At 44.5% G+C, this 18,153-nt stretch overlaps 1 protein-coding gene and 1 long non-coding RNA gene across 5 annotated transcripts in view; one reads left to right on the top strand and one right to left on the bottom strand.

The window, feature by feature from the left end:
* Positions 1–670: 670 nt before the first annotated feature.
* On the top strand, positions 671–14,558 carry PGAP4 (post-GPI attachment to proteins GalNAc transferase 4). 4 transcript variants are annotated; one of them, XM_068666329.1, is made up of 2 exons: positions 671–1,177; positions 9,769–14,558. In XM_068666329.1, exon 2 carries the CDS (start codon positions 9,886–9,888, stop codon positions 11,071–11,073), a length of 1,188 nt encoding a protein of 395 aa, XP_068522430.1. In that variant the 5' UTR covers positions 671–1,177; positions 9,769–9,885; the 3' UTR covers positions 11,074–14,558. The 4 variants fall into 4 exon arrangements, with proteins under 4 accessions (XP_068522430.1, XP_068522429.1, XP_068522431.1 ...); XM_068666328.1 differs by lacking the exon at positions 671–1,177 and adding an exon at positions 1,213–1,540; XM_068666330.1 differs by lacking the exon at positions 671–1,177 and adding an exon at positions 1,213–1,563.
* LOC137847801 (uncharacterized) overlaps positions 13,660–18,153 on the bottom strand; it is a 12,840-nt gene continuing 8,346 nt past the window's right edge. Inside the window, exons 3-4 of the long non-coding RNA XR_011091078.1 lie at positions 17,347–17,657; positions 13,660–13,785 (exon numbers count right to left, since the gene is read on the bottom strand). This is a non-coding gene — a long non-coding RNA (uncharacterized lncRNA). The remainder of the gene's footprint in view (positions 13,786–17,346; positions 17,658–18,153) is intronic.

Below are 18,153 nucleotides of genomic sequence, written 5' to 3'. Positions count from 1 at the left end.
TTTGCTACTGCCAAATCATTCTGCCATCTGAAATGTAATGCTGGGTGCAATGTGACATGTGTTTCTGCTGATGTCACTCAATAGCTCTCCCACACACATGCTGTCACAGGAGGGAATAAATATTTTTTTGTTTCTCACAAATTCTGCAATTCTCATCCTGCTAAGAGCACATTAATGGCCTTCCCAGGGATGTATAACTCTCTGTCTCACCCCCCTACTCTCGCGTGCCCTTTTGCCTCTGTTCTGTGCCAGGATCTGTCATGTTTGCAGTGCACCAACTGCAAAATGGCCTGATGACATTGAAGTGGAAGGTGAAGTATGAATCACTGTCATTGAAGAGTCGCAGGCAAAGAAAGAGATGGGGATAAAAGAAGGATTTGGGAAAACAAATAATCTGAAAAATGTCTTCTATTGACCCTCCTTGCTATTTCATGTGTTAACATGCATCTGGGCAAGTGCCTCACATTTTGCTGGCAGAGCAAGTCACTACAGCAACCAAAGCCTGATGCTACAATGCTCGTAGTACGAGTGTTACTGCACCTTTGGCTTTTTGCCCCTTCACCCACACGGTCTGCACAATAAAAAGCCTTTCAGCTTTTGCCAGCAAATATGAAGTGAGGCACATAGGCACCCCTAACCAAACTGCTCATTAGGGGGAACGATAATAAGCTGATTGATTAAATAAAACTAACAAAAAAGTACATCGCGCTAGAAGCATCCAACCAGAGGACTGAGCTCCAGCAAAATGCAAGCTGTGCTTAACTGGGGAGCCAATATTACAGTGAAGGACAGAAAACTTCCTCAGTGGCACGTCTGAGGTGTCTGCAGCTATATCCAGCGTCACGGGCAGTGTAAAGGCTGTGCACAACGGGACTGCGAGGAGAAGCGGGGCACGATGCCGTGCTGCCTCCTCTCCCATCTATTTTTTAATTTTATTTTATTTTTTCTCCTTTTTTCTCCTCTCTCCCTCGAAGCCCGGCAGCCTGACTCTGCCAAAACCCTGGGCGAGGGGCTCGAAGAACGAGGAGGAACCGAGATGGGGAGCGGGGCTGCGCCGCACGGGCGGCGGCCGTGCCGCAGAGGCGGGGTCCGAGCTCCGCACCCGGCTCCCCGGGGCAGGGCTCCGGGCAGGGTTTGGGCAGCCGCAGAGGACGACGCAGCTCCGGCAGCGGCCAGGGTAACATTTATTTCCCCTCTCCTTGAGAGAGCAGCAGGAGGAGGGGACCCCCGCCGCGGGGCAGCTCCCTCCCCCCTCCCCGGGCACTTCGGCTTTCCGTTCACACGCCTTGCCGCGCCGCTTCGCTTCGCCCCCCTGCCGTCCTTCCCCTCTTTCCGAGCATCTCTGTGCCGGCGCAGTCACATGTTTGGGCTCAGATGCCTTTAATCCCACCCTCACTTGCCCGAGAGGGAGGAGAAGAGGCAGGAAGGAATAAAAAAAAAAAAAAAAAAAAAAAAGAAAGAAAGAAATTGCGGGAGCGAAGTGAGCAACAAGCGGAGCGGCGGGGAGCGGGGCCGGACGGCTGCCCCGGGCGGGGGCAGGGTAATTAATGAATTAATTAATTGGTCGGTCCTCGTCACGATGCCTTTTGCTGCTGGAGAGCGGGTGGGGGGGGGGTGTCGCGGAGGTGTCGCCCCGCGCAAGTGCCGCGCATCCCGGGGGCAGCGCGCAGGGGGATGCGCGGCCGGCGGGGAGGGCTCGGGGTGGCCGGAGACCCCCTGAAAAGTGTCCTTCCTCCCCCCCCCGGGAAAGAGTGGGGGGTGGGAGGCACCAAAAACCGGCACCGTGTTACGGAAACAACAAGAAAAACAAAAAAAATAGCCAGCTTCCTTCCTGTGGTGGGTGTCAGCTAAAGGAGCCCTCGGCATTAAATTTATTTTGGGGCAAAAATTAGGGCGAGGGGGGGGTCTGGACGGGGCGCGCTGGGATGCCGTCGGTGCGTTTTGGTGCTGAGGGCAGGGAGCTGAGGGGGACTCAGCTCCGCTTATCCAACGCCCCCTCCGCTGTGGCCATCCCAGTAAGGTAACTGCGGTAATCCCAGTGCTTTGCGGGTCACCTTGTGCTGCTACCTGGCAGCTCTCCCTACAGGGAAGGGGGGCAGCTAGGAAAACTTAAAGGCTGAAGCCATGGGCACCTAAAAGCACAGGTTTTGGAAGAAATGTGCAGCCGAGCCGGCGGTGCTGCAAAACGTGAAGTCACACCGGTGTGAGCTGCAGGTTCACAGGCTTGCTTGATCTCATGCAGCTGCTGAGAAAACCGCTTCATGTACACCCAATGGCTGCCATAAAGACACACCAGGTTCAGCAAGCACAAAAACCAGAACTACCCTGCTGCCCGTGTGAAATGTGCTGCTTTCTGGCCAGCCCAACAAGGGCACTGCTAATTATATAACAGAATGTTTTCCAACTTCTGTATTTAGCCCATTTTCTTCCTGTGGGGATCAGAAACAGCGCTTTTCCAGAACCGGGACATCACCCTTAGCGTGCCTTTCAGGAAAAGCAGCCTGGTTTATACATGGGGAGAGGAAGGGGATAACACCAAATCCCTTGGTGTCAAGTGAATACAGAGGAAAAGGCTGTAGTATTTTTAACATTAGTAGATGGCGTCTTCCTGAAAAGAGAAGTGATGTTTATCAGAATGACTAAACAGTTTTGCTTTCAAACACCAGTCAGAATCAAAATGTCGTGGTAGTCACCTGGTACAGTTTTACATTTTCATTGTTACACAGACCTGTCCCAACAGGAAACCTACAGCCTTATCAGCAAAGGCCTTTGCACGCAAACGTACTCTCACATTTCCTTATTACCGGGTTTTTATTCTTTGCAGTCATAAATGAGGAACAGCAAAGCTGCAGCGTTCTCTGAGTGATGCAGCCACCGCCACATCCATTTGCTTTTTTTTCCCCCCCCCGTCTGTGTCCATACACCCACATCCCCAGCCCTGCCCAAATCCCAGGTATCAGGGATCTGTCTATCCATCTAACCGGCTCTTCCAGGCACTGTGAAATGTGGCTGGTTTCCTAGCAAGCCCCAGGGGCGCAACTGTGCGTAGAAATTGCACAGAAAATCTGTGGGGGATGAGCTATTCCCCAGTGGTTGCGGTGGGGTATCTCATTCCTGCTCCTTCTGGACAGACTTCTCCAGGACTGAGAATTCTCCTTGCTGATCTGTTCAGGTTGTTTTCATTTGCAAGGAGTTGCTGTTACTTCAGAATGCCATATTTAGTGGCTGCTTTTTTAATAGTTATCTTAGATAGTTTACCTGTGTGGGTTACCAACGTGATTAAAATATAAAATACCATTTGTGCGCAACAACAAAACCAGACTGATCTCTTACATTTCTGGTAAAAACAGATTCCCTCCTGCCTTTTATATGTGTAGGCTGAGGATCCACTATGATAGAAATTGCCTCTTGTTGTATTTGTGTTCAGTATCTTGCGTGCAGAGGCCCTCGTCTCATTTTAATAAAAGACTGTGACATACAACGAGTTAAAAATAAAAATACCTGTAGCACCTCTGGTGACTCAAATAATATTTAGCTATGAGATTCCAAGAACTGATAGCAAAAGGTAATAGCTGGTGTCGTTATTAGCAGCAGCTTTGATACCATTTCTTTTTTAACAAGTAGGAATGTAAATTTTCTGATAAAGCACAAGTGGGCTGAAACCAAAAGCCATTTCTCAGATTTTGGAGGGCACCAGGCAGATCTCAAAATGCAACAGTTTTTATGCAGATTATCAAATCCTTTAACAATGTGGGGGTTTTGTTTGTTTGTTTTGTTTCATTTTGTTTTACCTCTGTCACAGAAGAAAATGTAAATTTACATGGATATAGATTGCATAATTAATTTTAAAGCCACAGGAAAGTTTGGTGCCATCTTCTAAAATACAGTTCCTCACAAAACCCCTTGCCTTAAGCCTCTGTGTGAAGCTATTATTTTGCAGAACTCACTTCTCCAGGCTGCTTTTCACTCCCACTTGCTCTTAGTATTGACTGATGTTGCTGCTCAATAGCAACTGGGGAATACATTGCTTTCCCGTGACTTTGCACAGCACCAAGGTGGCCAGCTGAAAGTCAGCAGGTGTTGAAAATGGGCACTCTTCAGATTTGTGTGGCAAAGGAAAATTAATGTAACTAAGAAGGAAGAGAAGAGCTGGGGAAACAGTTAATTAAAATACATTCAGTTCATAGCCTGGTTCACTGATGTTCCACAGTTTTACTATCTTAATGCAAGGAATATGGAGAAAGTGTTTTCCAGCTGCCACACCCACGTACCTTGTCTTGTAGCTCAGTTGCTTCTAAACTGAAGTCCCTGGATTTCCAGGGATTTCTGAACAACTTGTGAAGTTAACTACAATTAGTAGAGAAGAGCTAGCCAGCTGATCAGCAAACATACCTTCAAGACAGAATTCCAGAGTTTTTGAGGTTTACCAACAGCATAGAGTTACAAACCACTGCCTGTAGATCAGTATATATATATATTTAATAATTTATAATAATAATACAATATAATAATAGATTATTCAATAATAATTTATATACGTAATAATTCCAGCTTTTTGGACCAAACCAGTTTTACTGTTCTTTGGCAGGCTGTGGGGAATGGCAGGTCAGAAAAGACTGCTGTGCCCTTGATTTCTACCTCTCATGCCATATAACTCCTGCATGGATTAAAACAAACAAACAAAAAGTTTTCAGAGAGAACAGAGAAGTCACATGTATCACCAGTAAGCATGCTCTTTGCCATAGCAAGGAACATTTTAGATGAAAGCTTAATGAAACAGCCTGGCTTATTTGACAACCATTGTGTTAAAGAAGAAACACAAGCAGAACCTTTAATGACTTCCACAGCAAACGGCCGCTTCATTATAAATTTGTGTTTTTTTTTTTACTGGCTATTAGCCATTCTGGCCAACTGTTGGCACTAGCACGCTCTACGTTTGTCTACAAACAACATAATGGCAACTGCCTTAAGCAGTGCTTGATAGAAGACATAAGAGATATATTTGGTACCTGCCAATAAATACTAAGAACAACTGCTGAGCTCCTTGCATTAGCATTCTGCTCATGTTTTTAGTAGCACAGCTCTGGCCAAGTTAGATTGTAATTTCTAGGGAGCCCAGCTCCCAGTTTTGTATTAAAATACAATGGTCAGATCTGCAAACACTTGGCTTCTACTTGACACTGCTGTTTTCAATGCAAGCCTGAACACATTGAAGAAACATTATCTGGCAACTGACTTACTGAAAACTGTCAGAAAACAGGGAAAGAACTGTTGCATGATGAATTGCAGATGAGAAAAGCTGGCCATCTGGTCCAGCAATACTGATCAGCTGGTGGTAGGGACCTTGCTTTTCAGAAGATGCGGGTATCCATACAGCATTGTGAGCTGACAGCATAAATGTATGAAGCAGAAGAAAATTTCTGTGGCTCTTTATGGCTTTGCAGAGCTTGAATCAGCTTCCCTCAGATTCAAGTGGGACTGTTTGCTCATGCACTAACAATGCCATCCTCAAGACAAAGCTCTTGTCTCTCTGCCAGAGGAAGTCAATTGATAGAGTCTTGGTCATGAGGGTGTAGGGAGTCTGGGGAGTAGAGGCGTTTTTTTGCTCAAAGGTTTCATCTGGGGATGCCTCCATGGGAAGAACACAAAAACCAAAGCTACAGCTTTGTATGGACACTGCTCCTACTACCACAGTGGCCAAGGTGGGGACTTGAACCACGAACAACATTACTGTCCCTGTTTCACACAGCAAGGACGCTGTGGCATCTGACAGCGTGATTTCTTTACAGCTGCTCCTTATGTTAGAAAAGCCCTGGCTTTTTCCATTGACAATGATCAGAACTTCAGTTAGGCAAAGGATCATTTAAGACGTAATCATGCGGGAGTAATTATGGCCTTATCTCACAGAGGAGGCAGCAGAGGACAGAGATGCCCTCTCTTGCCTCAGCAATCCAGGAGCCTCCTAGAATTTCTCAGCTCTGAGACACGTGGGAGGCTTTGTTCCAGGAATACCTGCCCTCAGGACACCTTGAAGAGGAGTTTGGAGTAGGCAGAAAATCAGCTTTCTCTTTTAAATCACCAGAACACATGACAGTATTCTGCGTCCCAAAGAGGAAATTGAGCATTTTTCTACTCTACCTCAGTGTATGCAAAGGTAGCATTTCCCTGAGCAGTACAATTCAGCCAAGTAATTAGGAGGCTAATGAAGATGGGGATGTAGATTTTTGACCTGAATCAGGGGTTGCTGGAGGGAATCTGCATCATCAGGATCTAAATAAGAAAAAAAACAAAAAACAAAAAACAAAGCTTTGTATCACCACAGCTGTATGTTTAAGTGATGGCTCAGTTCTACACAGAGCAGGTATAAAAATGTCTTCCCCTGCAAGCATTCACATGGCTGTGAAGTAACTATTCGTGAGTCATGCAGTTTGTTTTTAAAACACTGTGAAACCCCATTCCAATTTCTGTCTTTTCATCTCAAACCTCATTTTGCTGTCTGAAATGCCACTTGAAAAAGAACAAGCCCTGTAAAATGGTGAAAAGAAAGGAAGTGACAGTACTGACAGCTTCCTGAAAACAGAATAGCTTTGGTAAACCTGGAACCATCCTAGTGGTTATACAACAGCCTGATGAGAAACTCTGGTCTCAAGTCCTGCATGTAAGATCAAATGTTATCTCTGTGAAAGCAAGAGTTTGTTTTCTCAATCTGGAGCTCCTGGTTCCCAGTGTTACAGCCAAGAAGTGGAAAGGAGGCCAATGCAGTGTCCCCCTTCTTTTCTAAATCTTTCATCACATTTTTTTTTTGCATGAACTAGAGTACTTGGCCTGTCTTAATGTGATCTTGACCATCGTTAGGCTCCTTGGCCATTCTGCTACCTAGTGAAAGCACCCTTTTCCTCTGGAGGTCAGCTGCTATTTGGCATGGCAGCCGGTGTGCATGCTAACAGCCTAGGCGGCAGAGGAAGTTTGGAGGAGAGGCACAAGTGCTGTTAGATGGTTGCTTTCCTTGAGTTGCAAAACCAGTGCAAGTCCTTTAGCAAGATCATTAATTTTGTTGCTGTGGAGGCAAAGCAAAGCCAGGTTCAGTTGGGAAGGCCAGTGAATAGGGACATCCCAGCAAGGTACCTGGCTGCTTCACCTTGTGTCGGGAGCCCGGAGCTGGGCCGGGGGAGTCCCAGGGCTGGGGGACGACCAGCTGGAGCAGCAGACTTGGGGAGCCCTCCGGCACCTGGCCAGCACCATCCTGTGCTGCCACTGATCCTGCCCCTGGGGCAGCTGTGGAGGAGCAGGACCCCAGGCAAGTTGCTCTGTGGTTCATAGGAGAGGCTGAAGCCTGTGGAGCTCAGCCAGCTGCCAGGCAGCTGCTCCCAGTGCTGCAGTGAGGATGCAAGATCCTTTTTTCTGTGTGAGAAAAAAGAAAAAAATAAAAATAATAATAATAAAATAATAAAAAAGAGGGCTCCTTCTTGGGTGAGGGTTATTAATGCACGAATGTATATCCCAGAACCCACAGAGCTCACTGCAGGCTCACAGCTCCCATAGCGCAGATCACCAGCAGAGCTGGCAGATGAAAAGTCAGTTTCTTTACCACCTGGGAACTAAACTATCTTTTAGCTCTTCTTCATCTCCTTTGTTATTTTCCCACTGTGGTCCTCACTTTCACATTTGGTGCCTGACTTAGTCACAGTGCCAACATTACTGCTTACATCGCGAGGAGGCTTAAAAGTGTGCCAGTGTGAGTTGGGACTTGTAGTTGTGTGTTCCCTTAGCATTTGCTATTGGTTAGCAGAAAAAGAGAACAGGAACAGCCCTGGGTTTTGGATGAATTAGTGAATTTAAATGTGAGATTTTACATCTGATGGATTTCAGGTTTGCATACTGTGGATCATGATGGCTTGGATCTGGTGGCTGAAATGCAACCATCACCTTTAAGGCCTTTACAAGGTCCACTAGTGCGATACAATACACTGTGTATGAAACAGGATTGTGTAATCAGGAAGTAAAAAAAAACAAACCCTATGGGAACACAACTATAGTTTCCCATGCATTGATGTGCAGATTTCTTATTTGGTATCTTTACTTACACGAATCTTTGAAATCTTGTGTTTTCATGACTCATGAGATAGCACAACACTGATGTCACAATCTATCCATCGACTATTTAAAGTGTCACAGTATGAAGGAGCTGGTCTCTGACAAAGATTTAGAGTAAATCTCATATATTATCAATTAATCTTTGTAAAAGGCCTTTGATATAAGATCACCAGATTGCCATAGAGCAATACAAAGTAGTTCTCTTAATAGTGAACGTGCCAAATCTGTGACTTCAGTAATGAAAGCAGTTCTGAAGTAGTCCCAGATTCAGACACCATGTACTGTTCTGAGTCATTCCTTCCTTAAGAAGCATTTGGACTATGCACCTAGTCATATGGCTTGAATTTTTGGGTAGACCTTTGTGGTGCCAGGAGTTGGACTCGATGATCCTTATGGGTCCCTTCCAACTCGGGATATTCTATGATTCTGTGATTCTATGTGGTGGCCCTTTTTTTCTGAGATAGAGTAGAAATGTCATGGCACTAATTTCTATCCATCCACACATCATTTCCTCAGGATGCTTCAGAAAACAGGATAGAAGGAAAATGGGTAACATTTTGGTCTGGGAGCACCATTTAATGGTTAGAACTTCATGAAGGCAGAAGGTTAAAAATGGGAGAAACTCTCCACTGAATGGGGGATGGAGTCAGTCAGCTGGGGAGCATGAATAACTCATTTCATAAGGGGAGGGAGTGGAAAGTAAAAAGGAAAGGCAAACGGCAGATTAAAAAGGGAAATTACTGGATAATTTATATGAACAGCCTAAATGCCACAGTTTTGTGTAAGCCTGGCATTTAGTTGTCCATAGCAGCCCAAGGAAGCAGAACAGAAAAGCCGAAATGGCAAAATCTCATTTCTGTGAAGGTGGGTGCTTGCTTGAAGTATGTGCGCATATGTGCATATAAACATATACAAATGCTGCAGATTCAAATGAAAGGCATGAGCTTTTAAGTTATAAATATGAGTAGATGGCTCAATTGCAAGTTGTTAATCCTGCTACCACGTATTTCACAGGGTCTAGGCAGGAGGAGACATCTGAGACACATTACACCTAGTGTACAGATGCCTGTAGTGAAGTAAATTCGTATGTTTGTTATCTAACTTCACACTCTGTGGAGTACAGTATAAACACATGCACGCTTTTGGAAGGGTGTGAGTGACAGAAGGGAAGCATGTGTCACTCCACAGAGGTAAAAGTTTGTCTTTCAAATGTGTGCTAGGCAGAGATACCAGAGATCTGGCTTTGGTTATTGGCTGCGACCCAAATTTTACTGTGTCACTGTGACCAAAGAAGGGTATCTCTGCTTTTTACATGAAGTTCTCTGTCTTTAACAGAAAAGGATTTCCTTGTCCAAACCTCCTGCACCCCCGTTGCCTGTTTGTTATACATTTCAAGCACAGTAACAAACACAGCAAAGTCCTATCTCAGCTAACTCAGGCTGGAGCTCCTATGTGCTGAAAAGGCTGTGAGGCACATTGCAGGTAACCAAGTTTGGCTCATATTTCCTCGGCCTTCTGCAACATTTTTGTGATGACCCCAGCGCAAAGGACTCCTCAGCAGTCTTTTCTTTTGGCCTACTTTGTGACTAGCCTCAGCTTTCCATTCTCTTGACTCGTGGTCTTCCCACTCTGACTGTTCCTATTTCACTAACCACCTTTTTTTTTCCTCTGTAGGAAGAAAAACTTTGGCAGCTACTGCTGCAGTGATGTCTTGCAATCCAGAGAAGAGGCAGTGGAGGTGAAGGAGAGAGGGCATGAATAGACCAGGAGTGCCCCCCTTCTGCAGCAGCGATGTTACACCATGCCTGGCAGCTCTATGGGAGGTGGTGCCGCTGGTCCAGCCCTTTCGTCCACCTCCTCACGCTGACTGTAGTGACATTCGGTGTGCTGGCTCCTTTGATTTGCCACCGGCTCCTCCACTCGTATTTTTATTTGCGGCGCTGGCACCTGAATCCCATGAGCCAGGAGTTCCTGAAGCAGAACCAGCAGGAGGGCCAGGCTGCCCTCCATTACTTTGAGAAGCTGCAGATACCAAACATCTCCAAGACCTCTGCCAGCGAGCCCTTCCGGCCCTTGTTGCTGGTCACCATTATCACTGTGCAGAGGAGGAATGATTTCCACTATGTCTTGCAGGTGGCCTCCCGCTTCCACCACCTCCTCCAGCAATGTGGTGCACGTTGCCAGCGCCACCGTGTCCTCCTCTGTAACGTGGAGTCAGACCCCAGCCGCCACCAGGACGTCAGGCTGCTGAGCAGCTTCTTTCCAATGGTCAGTCGTGACAGAACTGGTGAGGACCCTGACCCTGCACTGAACCAGTTTGAGAAGGAGAAGCAGGACTACATCTTCTGCCTTGAGCAGTCGCTCTTGGCGTATAACCCAGAATACGTCCTGGTAGTGGAAGATGACGCTGTGCCAGAGGACGAGATATTCCCAGTCTTGCAGCACCTCTTGTTGGCCCGATTCTCCAAACCGTACCTCAGAGATGCACTCTACTTCAAGCTCTACCATCCTGAGAGGCTTCAGCACTATGTCAACCCTGAGCCCATGCGAATCCTCGAGTGGCTGGGCCTGGGCATGTTTCTGGGGCCTGTGCTGAACTGTGGGTACTCCTGGGCAACTGGTCGCCCAGGCCTGAGCTGGCCCATCGTCTTGTTCTTTGCTTTGTACAGCATGGCTTTGTCAGAGCTGGTGGGACGGCACTACTTGCTGGAGCTGCGTCGGCTGGCCCCCATGCTGTATAATGTCGTGCCCGTCACTGAGTGCTGCACGCCTGCCATGCTCTTCTCTGCTCCTTCTGCCCAACGTGCCTTAGGTTACCTGAAGGGGCTGCACTGCCGACAGGGTTTTGCGAAGGACATCGCCCTCTACTCGCTGCTGCGCACGAAGGGGGAGAATGCCTACGTGGTGGAACCCAACCTGGTCCGGCACGTGGGAATGTATTCCAGCCTTCGGCTAAACGACAACCCCAAACTGCTGTGATGGGTTCATGCCTGTTGTGACACAAAGCCCTGAGAGCCTTGCCTCTGGGCTGAGAGGTGCTGTGCAAGCTCAGATGCTGTGCCACTCACGACAAACATCAAGTGTCTCCAAGTGGCCAAAGAACACCTCTATTGCACAAAAAAAGATATAAAAAATCATGTACACGGGGACCATATTTAATATATAATTTGAACTAATCACCGTACACCTTGGGGAAGGAAGTAGAGGCTTTCAGCTGAGGGTGTGGATTATCTTCTCTCCATCATTCTTAGCAAAAAGCTCTCACAACAGTATAAACAACTATACTGCATACTCTCCACTGGTGACAGAAATCTTCAACTTACGGCAGCAGCAATGTTGGACAAAGTGAATGTTTCAAATTCAACCTGGTGAGGAGGAAGAGCCTTTATTTGTCCATCCTCACTAAGGACTGATGTGTGACCTTTCTGCTTCAAAGCTGGGTTTTTGAGCAGACCTTTCAGAGGTAGCGTGGTTATAATGAGAACTTTCCCTGAAATTTCACGTAGATTCCAGAAGTTTTACTAAGCCTCTATTTCTTACTGTCTTACCCTACAGATTCTGTCCGTACCTCCACCATTCCTACTCCTTTTTCTTGGAACAGAGGCTCCTGAAAGTTTAAGTCTCTGCTCCTTTGTTAAAGGTCAACTCTGATGGTAGGAATAGGAAAACGTAATGATAGCCATTAGTCACAAATGCACACTCTCATGGTTACATTTCCAGATGTTATAAATAATACAGGGTGACTGACATGTTGCTTGGTATCACCGCTAGCTGTAGTGGATCCAGGTCATTAAAAGAGGCCTTATCAGTTGCTGATTGGACTTAGACATTCAACATGAATTTACCTTGACTTCCTATCAGCACAAAGTCAAAGGGGAGATTACATCAGCTGCCACGGTGCAGGATCCTTTATTTCATTTTGGAGCTATAATTCCCAGCTCTGCTCAAATCGTTCATTCACTGTTCCTGCCAACAAACAAAATGTCCATAAGCAGCAAAGCTGGCTGCTCCTAAAACCAAGCAACAGTACCACAATGGATCAGGGTGCCACTCTGACACCAACCCACTAACTTACTGTGGTTGTTGGGCATCCAGGATGGGTGTTTTGTACCCCAGCTGTGAGCACAGTTAAATATAAAACTGTGGGGGTGGCAGAAATCTCATAAAAGATCAAAACTGTCACTTAAATCTTTCTGTCTGAAAATAACACACCTGGACTTCAGTGAGCTTTGAATCAAATTCACTTACTGGTGGAGTTCAGTTGAACTATATTTGAAACCATCTTCCCAGATTCAGAAGGAGGTACAATATTTTCACGGATTTTTGATGGGATTATTTGTGTTAAGTATTGTTTGTTTCTTTATTTTTGGTGAAGGAAGAGCTCTACTTTGAATTTTACTTCCCCCAGTGTCTCTTGGGTGAGTTAAGCCTTTAGCTTTTAACAAGTCTCGTTGCAGGTTGGAAAGGCATACAGCTCCTGAAAGATGAAACTAAAGAAAATATTTGCAGACCTCCAGCCGTCAGTCCACGATGGGTGCTGAGCACACAAAACACGTGCATAATGCAAGCTAGCCAGTGAGGAACGGCCTCACCGCCCTGAGCAGTGCATGCTCAGGCACGTGAACTTTGCTGTCTCAGTAGATCAGCTGGGACACTTTGATGACATCTTTGGAAATCAGACGGGAGTAAGGGTTGCTTGTGGATTTCATGTCATTCCAATGGCAAAACATTTCTTCTGTCAGAAGGCGAAGGAAAAATTGCACAGGCAGAACTAAGCCATTAATCTTTACGCACTGAAAACCCCAAAGATATCAAAGCGGTCACACAGAACCACCAGCGGCAGGTGGGCAAACCTGTTCTCAGGCTTCTCGATAACATGGCAGGATTTGATGGCAGGATTTGAGTGTCACTGTCTATTTATTCCACTAAGTGCCTGCACCTGCAAATACAAGTTGTTTGCTTATGCTCCTTCAGCTGTGAATGTTTCAGTGTGCTGTGCTTTGTCTTCACTCTTTTTTTATCTTTGTACTGTACAAATCCAGAACAATGCCCTGTTTTTTTTGTGAGGGCCCACTTGTTATCACAATGAAAATCTCACAGTAAGGTACAGTAAGTGGGATAGGGAAAGCAAAAAGGAGGGAAGGAAAAGGAAGAAAGGAACATTAGAAGAGAAACCAAGTGACTATATGGAGTTAATAAATGTTTTGATGTGGGAAATGATTAATCTGTTTGTCTTCATGTTATTATTTTTTTATTTTTTTTTCCAGTAATACCTAATCTGTCCTCCAGAAGTCAATAATTTCACCGAGCCTCAAATCTGAAAATTGAGAACATGAACTTGAGGAATCCCTTCTAAATTAGGAAACAATTTTCAGGGCAAAAGAGCCATGGGAAGTTGGCTAGGAAAAACATTTGCAAACAACATTTAGAGGGGCTACAGCTTTACCTTGCCAATGAGGGAGTTCCTGATAAGCCTATCATCAGGAAAGAGACCCCTTCTGCAAGGAATGGGCTAACAGACTTTTCTGGTCTTTCTGAAGTTATTACCTTAAGTACTCAATTCACCTTTAAAACAGAGGTGGGTCTTCTCACTGAGCCAGCTGGGAGCTTCTTCCGAGTCATTCAGGTACTTAGTGCCCACCATGATATGGTGACAGCTTGGACAAACATGCTCTCTGCTACTTCTGAGCTCTGCAAAGTGTATATATAGTTTTTTTGTTAATGTTTTCTTTGCTACACGTTTTATTAAAAATGACAAGCCAGAGAATTATCCTTTGCCCTTGGAACAAAAATGGGTGGTTAGTTATTAATGTGGTTTTGTTCCATGGTTTGGGCTACAAATTCAATTTTGGCTACACATGTAGTTTCAAATACACAAATCTTTTACCTCTCTTTAGCATTAAGAGAGTGGAGCTGAGCTACCATATCTCACGCTATGTTAAGTTCAAGGGTTCATGGCTAGCATAAACTCCTTGAAACACAGCCTTGAGATTGTTCTTACATTCAAAAAAAAATCAGGCTGACAATTCTGAGACTATTTTTCAATGCAGCAGCTATTGTTTGCACAAGAGGATTCTTGCTTGACAGGACAGACAGCAGTACTCAAAACGCAGGGAAAATTATTCAATTAAACAAAAAACTACCTCTGTTTCCAAAGCATATCCAACATAAGCATGATTCCAGGCAGAACATAAAGCATAAATTGGTAGGTCTTTCTTACACTAGAAGCACAAGCAGATTTTCTAACTATAACAGATATCAAAATGTTACTGAGAAGGCACTAAATTGAAGAGAGAAGGAAAAATACTTCCTCTCAGTTGTGAGGAATTGTGAATAGCCAGACTGGATATTTCAAGAACAGTATATCTGGATGCAGGGTGTTTTTGTTTAAAATCTAGGGTTTTTTTCTAAAGATATTTGCAAGCAAACTTTCTACAAAATAAACAATGTTTCTCTTAAAACTCCATTGTCTCTTCTTTCTCTATGTCATTGTTGGTTTTCCTGACTGGCAGGTCCATCTCCTTTCTTACTATATTTGATGGAAGAAAGATACTTCTCTGTTTGACCACTTCATGCATATGCACAGACATGAATAACTTGTCCCTGAATCCTAGGATAATTCAGGTTGAAAAGGACCTCTGAAGGTCTCTGATCCAACTCCCTACTCAAGAGATCTTGATCTACACCAGGTTGCTCATGCCCTTCTCCGATCAAGTACTGGGTGAATCTGAAATAAAATCTAAGGACCTGAGATAAAACCAAACTTGAAGTGTTGGTGTTTAACTTTTGGTATAATTTTCTATAGTAAGGCTACATATTTCACAAAATAAAAAAGGGAATTTTGTGTGGGAGCAACTGTAGTTACAAATGCACTGGCAGTTTCTCCTGAGCAGTTGAATTTCTTTTCATGTATTTCCACACCAGCTTTATAGATGTTGTATCCAAATTCAGCAGATGCTAGGGTGCAGCATATGGTTCTGAATAATTTTCAGTATGACATACATCTGCCAAAACTGCATATGGAGTTAGGCACTCTGTTGTCTGTGCTTCTTTGCTTCATGTGTCTCTCCATTTCCCCAAACTGCCTCCTGTCCTGACAGCTCATGCTTTCAGTTCTCCCCACCAGTCAGTTTATTTGTGCATCTCCAGGCAAAGAGACAGGAAGGTCCATTTCCAAGGCTTTGTCCTGCAGGGAAAGCTATGAAAGCCACATTCCCAGCTGTGTAGCTACTCATGATTTTTAAGTGCGGATGAAGAAAAATAGTGTTGTATTTTCTTGCACTGTTACTGAGCCTCTGGCCAGCTATGCATTTTTCAGGGCCCATTTTCTCGTTTAATTTCAGTCATGGTGCGCAATGTGCCTCCTGCACTGTAGAAACCACAGTTAATTCTAATGGGCTTTTCAGCATATAAGTCCACTTCAGACATCTGGTGTACTTGCTGTGTTTTGCAAACTTTGTATCAACATGATCAAGCAGCACATTTAAGTGTGCTTTTTGGGGACTACGTGCCACTTAGATGAACTGTTAATAAACAGGTAAGTGTCCCACTCTAGCAGCCAGTTATTTACCTACTTTCTTTTAAAAAACAAAATGTCAGCAGAAAGGCACAGAGACCAGTGTCATTACTACTTTTTTCTTCACATCCTGTGCTTTACAAGTGGAAGAAGACCTGCAACAGCTATTTTGCACAGTCCAGAAATGTCACCACTGACAGCCTGATTTGAAGTTGTATCCTCCTTTGCTGTCAGCAGCACTGGAATCGTTACAAACATTTGTGTTTTGATAATGATCGCCATACGTGCTCGCCTGTATTTCACTCCGAGTCATGGTGTTTGCTGCAGCCCGGTTTTAAGCCAGAAGACCAAAGAGCGAGCAGACCCTCCCTGTGCAATCTTCTCAGTGCACATGTGGGTTCACGCCAGTCCTGCCCAGCACCCATGCACACGTGTCTGCAGACACGGCTGAATACTGCAGAGCTAGAAATACAGGTGGTTTCTCTCAGCGGGGCTAAAGGCCAGGCTCTCTGCATCAGGGGTTAGGAGGAGAGGTGAATGAGGAAAACAAACCACTTAATAAACAATACCTCTGATTAGATAGGGATGAACAAGCTGGACTTTGAGACAGTTAAGCAAGACTGCAGAGTACAGAAAACAGGAAACATCCAGCACGGTGCAGAGAGGTGAAGAGGAGGCAGAATCCACTCTGCGCAAGTCTGTCCTGATTAGACTTTAACCCCATCACGCAGGCAGCACTCACTTGGGGTGCACAGAGGCAGGTGTTTTTCATGTGGGTGAATATCATGCTCAGACATTCTTCCAACTTTTTTCTACCCGTTGGTTTTTTCCATCTCATTTCAAATCTTTTCACAGGCCTGATCATGCACACAAGTTTTGATAAGATTAATACCACGTAATTTATTGAAGTGCAGAGGAAAGCTTTAACTTTGTTATGTTTTTGATTTTTCACTTGACGGTCAATTATGTAATCTCTGAAATTGCTTCATCCATTTCTTTCTTCTGTGTCTTTCTCAGGGGTACTAAAATTTGTCTTTCTTCTCTCTTCACATTTACTTTTTATTTCCGTTTTGAAAGCATGTTAATATGAGGGCAAAATCAGTATCAGAATGATGCTGGTAGAAACACATTAGCAACCTGAAGAACTGTATGCAATTCTAATTTTTAATACCTGATGTCTTTAAACCAGGCTTTCCATTAAACCAGTCTTTCCCAGGACTTTAAAGTACTTCATCTATCAACATGCTTCACTTAAAACCTCGATGCCGAACTGACAGATCCTTTGACAGCAAGGATAATACAGGCATATCACAAGGACATCTATTAAATTACCTTCTGCTACAAAAATCCAATACTTGCAGACAACATATTGGGCATAGTCAAACTCAAGAAAGCAAAACCACAAATTAAAACCCATGTAATAACCCAAGCCACCTGTAAAGATGGATTTTGATGGTCTTTAAAATTCTTTAATGTACTGAATAGTTCTGTAAACTTTTGCATTGGTAATTTCAGACTGAAAAATCAACATTAGCAAAACCTTCAAGCCATTCAAATATAAAATTCACTTATGTTATGCTGCATTTGAAAGGAAATGCTAGACACTTGTGTTTTTAACATCATCCGTGGAGGCTGACAACACAACCGACAAACGATGCTAGAAAAGGGCACCTGTTTCAGTCCATTATCTAGCCACCTTGTCACAAAGTTGTTATCTGTACCCTCTTAACACTCACCTGCATGTCTGTCTTTGCCTCCTGCCTCCAGTTTTCCTGAAGCCCTCAGATCTTCCCAACCTATCTCCTTATGAAGACATTATGAAGACATCTCCCACCAGGGCTTCAGTTCTCCTCCCAGTCTCCATCCACCACTGGTCTCCCAGCCTTACTGTATTGCAATGCAAGTTTTGAAAGTCTTGCTGTCCATGGCCACAAATCCAATCTCTTTCGAAGCAGCTGTAGACACCTCTACCATAGGTGTTCATGCCAGCAGACATCCATCTTGCTAGCCACAGCCCTATGGCAGCATTATGTTACTCTGAACAAAGCTAGAGCAAACAAACAAACAGAAATCCCAAACAAGTTAGGTGACTAGAAAGCTGAAAGAGATGGCAATACTATGAGTTCAAAAAAACAATTTAATGAAACACATTTACATCTTGGCTAATGCACTAATTTTGCTGTAGAAGCATTAGTGCAGGCAATGATATTGTTTATGGGGAAGGTTAGTTTCTGGTTTGAATGTAAGTATGCTGCATTCCCCTCACCATGCAAGCCTATTCCTCTTACTATCTATGGAGATATGGTACCACTATAACTTAATCTTTGGTGTATCCCCAAACTATGATTACAGAGCTCTGATGATGACAGAACCTACTCTTTTCCAGTAAGTGTCTTTTAAATGTCATCCCACTATTAATTTCTGCAGATGGTTTCATGGTTCTGCATGTTAACAGTACTGAGTCTTACTTACAGGGACACTACCTAGAGTGATCACTCATTCCACATGAAAAGGCTCCCATTCCTAAAATAAGGGAAGAAGTC

The sequence above is a fragment of the Anas acuta genome, chromosome Z (assembly GCF_963932015.1).
Source record: "Anas acuta chromosome Z, bAnaAcu1.1, whole genome shotgun sequence".
NCBI classification, from domain to species: domain Eukaryota; kingdom Metazoa; phylum Chordata; class Aves; order Anseriformes; family Anatidae; genus Anas; species Anas acuta.
This window is presented reverse-complemented; position numbering and strand designations above follow the sequence as displayed.